The sequence below is a fragment of the Echinops telfairi genome, unplaced genomic scaffold (assembly GCF_000313985.2).
Source record: "Echinops telfairi isolate 266 unplaced genomic scaffold, ASM31398v2 ScPeMD7_7458;HRSCAF=8496, whole genome shotgun sequence".
Lineage (NCBI taxonomy): Eukaryota > Metazoa > Chordata > Mammalia > Afrosoricida > Tenrecidae > Echinops > Echinops telfairi.
In genome coordinates this window covers 50,343,307-50,350,449 of record NW_022111358.1, presented here as the reverse complement: position 1 = coordinate 50,350,449, position 7,143 = coordinate 50,343,307, and the positions used below count along the sequence as shown (strand labels likewise).

The 7,143-nt window shown below is 63.3% G+C and overlaps 1 protein-coding gene across 1 annotated transcript in view; it reads right to left on the bottom strand.

The window, feature by feature from the left end:
- Window positions 1-3,000: 3,000 nt before the first annotated feature.
- Window positions 3,001-7,143, bottom strand: part of BAHCC1 (BAH domain and coiled-coil containing 1) — a 33,185-nt gene continuing 29,042 nt past the window's right edge. The window contains exons 24-26 of the mRNA XM_045299776.1: window positions 6,086-7,143; window positions 5,360-5,596; window positions 3,001-5,242 (exon numbers count right to left, since the gene is read on the bottom strand). The exon at window positions 6,086-7,143 is cut by the window's right edge and continues 177 nt beyond it. Of these exons, the coding sequence (XP_045155711.1) occupies window positions 5,036-5,242; window positions 5,360-5,596; window positions 6,086-7,143 (1,502 nt within the window). The 3' untranslated portion in view covers window positions 3,001-5,035. The remainder of the gene's footprint in view (window positions 5,243-5,359; window positions 5,597-6,085) is intronic.

Below are 7,143 nucleotides of genomic sequence, written 5' to 3'. Positions count from 1 at the left end.
TTGTGAACACTGCTGGCACACAGCCTTCATGCATGTGGGGGCAGCCGCCACATGCCTCGTCCTACACAAGCCAGCTCTGCCCCTCCTCAGTGGGCTGTCAGTTAACTAGGGCTCTGCTCATGGGCCGTGCCCCCTCCAGCTCCTCCCAGAAGCCTTTGGGGTGGGCTTCGTGGAGGGGTCTGGGGAGGTGGGTGCCCAGAACGCCCTGCCTTTCCTACTCCATTGGTTGCATCATGCTTGGGCGTTTACTGGCCTGGCCTGGAGCCCAGCTGCCAGGGTGGACTGCTGAGCTGTTGCAGGGGGACCAGCAGCTGGTGGGAGCCTGTTTCCTGTCCTGTGATGCTTCACAGAGAGTTGAGGGCACCTTCCTGGTAGGTCTGGGCACCAGGGTTCTCGTCCCCTCTTTGTCTGTCCATTCATGTTTGTCTCCACGGCAGGCCTGCCTGTCCCCTGAGGGACAAAGAGACCATGCAGGGAGATAAGGACATGACCCAGACACAGCTTGGCTTCCCAGCGAGAGAGCAGTGTTACCCCTGTGTCCGGAGATGGAGTCTCAGGGGAGGGCTTCCCGGGGCCAGGGCTCTGTGACCGTCCAGCTTGGGCCCTCGCTCACCCCAAGAGGACAGAACCACGGCCCTCCAGGGAGGGGGTCCCACAGACATGAACAGAAGGTGTCCACCCACGTGTGGTCACCCACAGCCATGTTCACGTTCGTTCCCACGATTCCAAAGTGTGGCCACGTTGTGCCAATGAAGAGGTATTCCTTCCTCAGTGCGGGTGGCCTCCGCATACCTTGTGGTCCCCCCAGCCTGGCTTTGGGAGACCGTCCCAGGGAGAGCTCAGCTCTGCGTCCAGGATGTCTGTTACACTATCTTGGTACTGGTCTGCAGTCTGTCACTGGCCCTCAGGTCCCCAGGATTGTCCTATAAGCCACCGCCCAGACTTTAGCCGTGGCTAGATGTCTGCTCTGTCCCTTGAGGGGAGGGGCCACCCCTGAGGTCCTCCTGCTGACCCAGAAGGGGCCATTGCTCTGGCACTAGGGCCTTCAGGAGCTGCTTCGCCCTCCTCCACACTGGTTTCTATCGGGGACATTGGCTTTCAAGATCACGGCATCCAGGTGGGGCCTGGACTGAGCAGGTCCACAGGAGGTGCGTGGCTTGGGTGAGAATCTGGAACCACAGGAGGTGCGTGGCTCGGGTGAGAATCTGGAAGAAGGTGCCCCAGTGAAGGCCTGGTGACCTCCTTCTACAAAGAAGCCAGTGCAGGGGGCGGGGGGCAGGTTTGACTGGGGCCCAGCTTGGGAACCCAGTCGGGGCATGGCGCTTTGACACCCTGTCTCTCCGCAGCTGATTGGTTCCTTAGGGCCCCTTTGCTCCTGGATCCCAGGAGCAGACCCTGATTGGTGCAGCCCGGTGCCATGCCCACTCCTAGAGCCTGGAGGTGGTGGTGTGAAGACAGCTATGCCACCTGGCCTGGAAAAGTGACCAGAGGTCCTATGGGAGCCCGGCTGTGGCCATCAGAGGTCCAGTGGCCAAGGCCCCTGCTGACTGTATCTGCCCCACCCTCCTGGCAGGGTCCCCTCTGCTCACTTCCAGCCTCTGGTGCTGGCGGGCCAGTTAGGCTTCACTAGCCCCCACCCCGGGGGGAAGAGGGGCTCCACATGGGGCCTGGGGCAGCCGGCTTAGATGGGTGTTGGGGGCTGTGGGGAAAGCACACTGGCCGTAGGTGTGGCTCCCTGCCACAGAGCCTGTCCTCAGGCGAGAAAAAGGGTTTGGAGACAAGGGCGAACCCACGGGGTCTGCCCAAGACTGCCGGACGGAAGTCTTATATAGGACTCCTTCCTAGAGAACGGGCCTCGCCAGGGGACCTCCAGACCCTTCCAACACAGGGCCTCAGGTCCCCGGGCAGCGGGGAGGGATGCTCTGGGTGAGCGCACCCCCATCTGAACGCTTCTCCCCTGAGACCTCAGCTACTCACTTGGGGAGCAGTTCCATTCAGGCCGCTGACAGCTGTCTGCGTTCTCACGTTCCTTCATAGGAACCTGCGGAGCTCGCAGCTGCAGGCGCTCCAGGTGCGCCTCCCCTGGTCCAGAAACCACGGTGCTGCCTCTCAGGGGCTTCGCCCCATCTCACCAGGGGGCCGGCCTGGACTGACGGCTGGCATTTCTCTGTGGAGGCGGGCGATTCGAGGCATGGGCATTCAAGGCTTTTCTGTGCCCCCAGCTGCACGCTGCCCCTGAGCATCGGCCCACCAGCCAGGCTGCCCACCAGGGTCTGGAGTGCTGGGTCACCATCACGCTCTGAGCAGCGCCTGGGGACGGGCAGCCCGGGGGGGCCCTCTGGCTTTGGGAAGGGACCCTGGGGAGGCGATGGGTGCAGCTGGGTGGCGAAGCCGCGCGTTCCTGGGGCGCAGGCCTTCCCCAAGGGCCACAAGACCACTTCCTCGGTGGTGGTCACGTGGGCTGCAGACCCTGGCCCTGCCCAGTCACGTGCCCCGGCGGCGCCCCGCCCCCATTGGCTGGCGGTATTAGAAACGAATTGGGACCAGCCAGCCGTCATTTCTACCTGATAAAACATCACTTTTATTGATCGCGGCCCCCCGCGCTGGCGTTCATCTTGCAACAGCGTTTCACGTAATGGCTCCTTTGTCTTGATCAAAGTGTGCGCTTGTTTTTAACTCTTGGGACTCCGCAGCCGCCAAGGCCCAGCCCCAGGTACCCCCTCGAGGTGGCCCAGGTTCTGCTGGGCAGCTGCAGGAGGAAGGGGGTCTTTTGGAAAAGGGACCTTCGACCACAGAGGGGAGTCCTCAAAGCTGGGCTTAGGGTCCTAAACCCAGGCTGGCCATGTGCCCCTCTCCTGGCTCCTGAGAAGCTCCACTCAGGCTGTGGGTCAGGCAGGGTGTAGAGGCCCAAGCCAGACACCTGGGAGGGCTCCCAGCCAGGCTCCTGATTTGGGAACCACCCCTGGCCCCCAGGCTCCAGTCATAATACCGACCACTGGAGGCTTTACAATAGTCCATATATTTATTCTCCAGCAAGTTATCAATAAAAAATTTAATACTAAAATGCCTTTACATAGAGTCTGCTGTTCATAAAACCTTTGTGTGTTTTTGTTTGTTTTTAGTGTTTACATTGAAAAAAAAATTCTAACCGTCATCTTACACATTTACAAGAACCACCGTGTTTGACCATGGTGGGGGCGGGGGTGGGGTGCACCTTCCACACACACAGACGGAAGGATGAGGGCAGCAGAAAGTGGGGAGCCCCTAACAAGGGACCTCTGGGCTCCCAGGGTCTTGCACACACAGCGAGCCTCTCCCCACGCCCTCCCTCGTCCCCAGACCCCGGGAATGACATATTGCACTGGGGCAGGTTCAGGGGAGGGCCTGCAGGGGGTGGGACAGTAGTGGGGACCCAGGTGGGACTGCAGACCTGTGGGGGGAGGTAAAGTGGGGAACAGAGGTTAGAGTTGGGGGTGAGGTACCACCGCGGGCACGCTGGTATGGGGGGGAGCCTGAATGAGTGGGGTGGTCTCTGGACCTTCAGCTTTGCTGTGTGGTCCAACCAGAGGGTGGGTGAGATGGCTCTGCCCTGCCTGTCCCTCTAGGCCGTGGGAGGAGGGGAGGGGAGACATGTTTTTCAGGGGCGGCATGGCTGGGGGCTGCACCCACAGTTAAGGCCCTGAGACCTCTGCCAGCACAGGGCTGGTCTCTAGACAGGTAGGGGTGTTCTTGGGGGCCGGGGGAGGGCAGGGACGAGGACAGGGTCACAGTGGGCAGCATGGCCAGCCCATAGTTTCACTCTCTCCTCCAGGCCCTTGGTCACCGGGGCCCTGAGCTTCTCCGTGAGGCTTTGGGGGCATGGGGGAGGGGGTTCCACGGTGGGTGGAGGGGCACAGGGTAGAGACCTGAGCTCAGTAAGCTGAGGAGGGGACCACCTGGCACCCTCCTTCTCAGCCCCATGAGAGGCCAGAGGAGTTCCCGCCGTCCCTCACCCACCCTGCAGCTTGAGAAGCACAGGTTGGGGGTGATAGGTGCTCCTCACGCAGGGGGGGGGGTATTGTACAGTAGGAAGGGACAGAGTGGAGTGACAAGCCCCTGTCCCTGCTGAGTGGAGGGGTTTCGCCCCCTCCCCCCCCAACACATGGGCCCCTGGAGGTGGGCTCTGTTTGCGACTGAACTCAGGGAATCAAGCCAAACATCTCTGGACAGACGGACACTTGGAAGATGTTTGTTCGCTGTTTTCTTAGAACCGAGGTAAGATACGTATGGCTGCCGACGTACTGGGGGTGGGGGCCACCAACAGGTTCACTCACACCTGAAGCCACTCACCCTCCCAGGGCGTGCGCCCCTGCCCCCAGGCTCCCCACTCCCCATAGAGTAGAAGGAAATACTTGGGCGAGTGACTGCCGTCCACCAGCCCCCCAACCCCCATGAGAGTGTGAGCCCGGGATTCTGTCCCCTGCTCACTGGGACCCCTCTCCATGGGTTGGGGCTCCACCATAGGAGGCCAGTCCACATTCCAGCCAGGCTGAAGAACAGTGCATTTTCAAAGAACCCCCACAACAAAACCCTGACACGCATGCATGCGCACACACACACACACACACACACACACTCTCTCTCTTTCTCTCTCTCTCTCGTCACGCGTGTGTGGGGAAAAACCTTTTCCACTTTTTTTTTCTCCATAAAACTTCCCCGAAGAAATACACTATTTACAGAGAGAAATAATAAATACGCAATACACCTGATCTCTGCTCCCCGGCAGCGGGAGGCAGTCGGAGGTACTAGGGAAATATGGCTTGGATTCCAATCTCGTGAACCGCCAGTGCGGGGGAATGGGGCAGAGGGTGCCCCACAGGCCTGGCAGGCTGGGGGAGCCCGGGTCCCCAGGGTCACCCTCAGCTCACCCCCTGCCACGGATGGGATGGGACTGGATTCCGATGCCAAAGAGCTCACTCTCTCAGGGAAATAGCAACCAACAAGCCAGGGTCTTGGGCTGGGCTGCCCATGGAGGGAGGCGGCCGGTGCGCCACGGTCAGCACAGGATGGGCACGCCGTCGGCACTGACGAGCCGCCCCGTGGTGGGGTCGTAGGTGCCTGCCAGGTAGTAGAGGTCCTGCGGGTCCAGGCGCTTGTGGCCCCGGGCCATCTGCTCGTACTGCTCTCGGCCCACCACCTGACACTTGTGCGAGATGGTCTGCACGTCGTTCTCGTCCTCGTGGGGGGACTGGTACAGCGCGTTCTGGGGGGAGGGGTGGACCGTGAACTCCCGCCGGCTGTGCCCACATCCCTGCGTAGGACCCCAAGGTGACACCACCACCCGCTGAGCAGGGTCTGCGAGAGGGGTGCCAGGCCTCACCTTGCCATCGCTCTGCCGCTTGCCCAGCCTGGTCTCCTCAGGGTGGTAGAACCACTTGACACGGACCACCATGTTGCCCCCCCAGGACTCCCACATGCTCTCGATGCGGCCAATGTAGGGCAGGTTGGGGCGGCCAGCTGACAGGAAGACGGCACAGTCCCCCACGCACAGGGTGTCTTTGCCGCGGACGATGGCCTTGTAGAACAGCTTCCGGGCCTTCCCCTTCATGCCCCGCCTCTGCAGGGACCAGGGGTCAGGGGGTCAGGGCAGAGGTGGCCTGGGCCAGATGTGTGCCCCTGTGCACGTGTGTGCCTGTGCGCCCTGTGTCTGTCTGTGTGCTCTGTGTGTGCGTGTGTGTACTTGCATGAGCAATGGGTCCCAGGGAGGGCATTTGTCCAGGGAAGCGGGAAGGTGGACAGGCTCTGCGGCAGCCTGACCCAGGACCCAGGACCGGGCAGATGTGCTGGCAGATGGGCTGTGTACAGGAGCTGCCTGTGTGCCCGTGGCCCCGAAGATACTTGGGCAGTACCGAGCCCGAGGGGATGAGGATGCAGATTGGGGGCAAAGGGTGGCGGGGACAAGCCCCCCAGACGTAGTGCTCTGGGCGCGTGGGAAGGAGGTGTCCATTCTGTGAGCTTTCACAGCCTGTAGTTGAGGCCGGTGGAGAAGTTAACCCCACCCCGCCCTGGTTCCCTGGAATCTGGAGAGATGGAGGGGACCCCCTACCTGCGTGGGATTCCCCGACCACTTCCAGAGCTGCCGGGCGGGCAGGAAGGTAGAGATCTTTGGCCGGTTTTCCACGGACGGCAGCCGGGGCCTCCGAGAAAGCTCTTTGGAGAAGCTCAGAGCCTCCTTGCGCTTGAGCTTGGATTTGCCCCCGCCGCTGGGGCCGGGGCCTGCGCCCCCGCCGGCGCCCGCCGCCCGGGACAGGAAGCAGCGCTGCGCGTGCACGTGGGGTCCGCCCCCCTTGGGGCGCAGGGCGTCGGGCTGGGCCAGCAGGGCGGGCACCGGGTGCGTGAGGCAGGTCTGCAGCAGCAGGGCGGGGTCGTCGTCGTCGGAGCTGCAGGAGGACTCCTCGTTGTCCGAGGAGCAGAGGCTGGAGGTGGACACGGAGCCGGAGGAGGAGGTGGAGGAGGAGCCGGACGAGGAGGAGGACACGGACAGGCGGGTGAGGAAGCGCGAGGGCACTCCGGCCGCCAGCCCGGGGGCGTCCTCATCCTCGTCCGAGTACGAGCTGGGGCAGTCACTGTCGCAGGGCAGCGGGTACTCGGCCTGGCCCGCCGCGTACTTGCGCAGCGCCAGCCCCATGGGCAGCGGGTGGACAGGGGCCCGCCCCTTCTTGTCCTTGCCCACCAGCGCTGCGTGTGCGTAGCCGGGGGCGGGCAGGGCCCGGCCAGGCTTGGGCGCCAGCTCCTTGGCGCCCATCAGCAGCGCCCGGCAGGCCTTGTTCTTGGGCGAGGTCACGCCCTCGTGGTCCAGCTTGACCAGGAACTCGGCGCCCGCCCGCCGCCGAGCGCCTTTCTCGGCCTCGGCCTTCTTGGCGCGCAGCAGCTTGTGGGCGCCGCCGGGCAGGCCGGGCCCAGGCCCGCCGCCGAAGGGCGCGTAGGAGCTGGCCAGGCTGCTGAAGGAGGCGGCGCGGAAGCCGTTCCCGAAGACCGGCGCGGCCAGGCTGTGCACCGGGAAGAGCGCCTCGCGGGCGCGCAGCCTCTTGGCGCCGCCGTTGAGCTGGAAGAGGCTGTGCAAGGCGCCCGGCCCTTTCGCTGCCCCCGCCGCCCCCGCCGCCT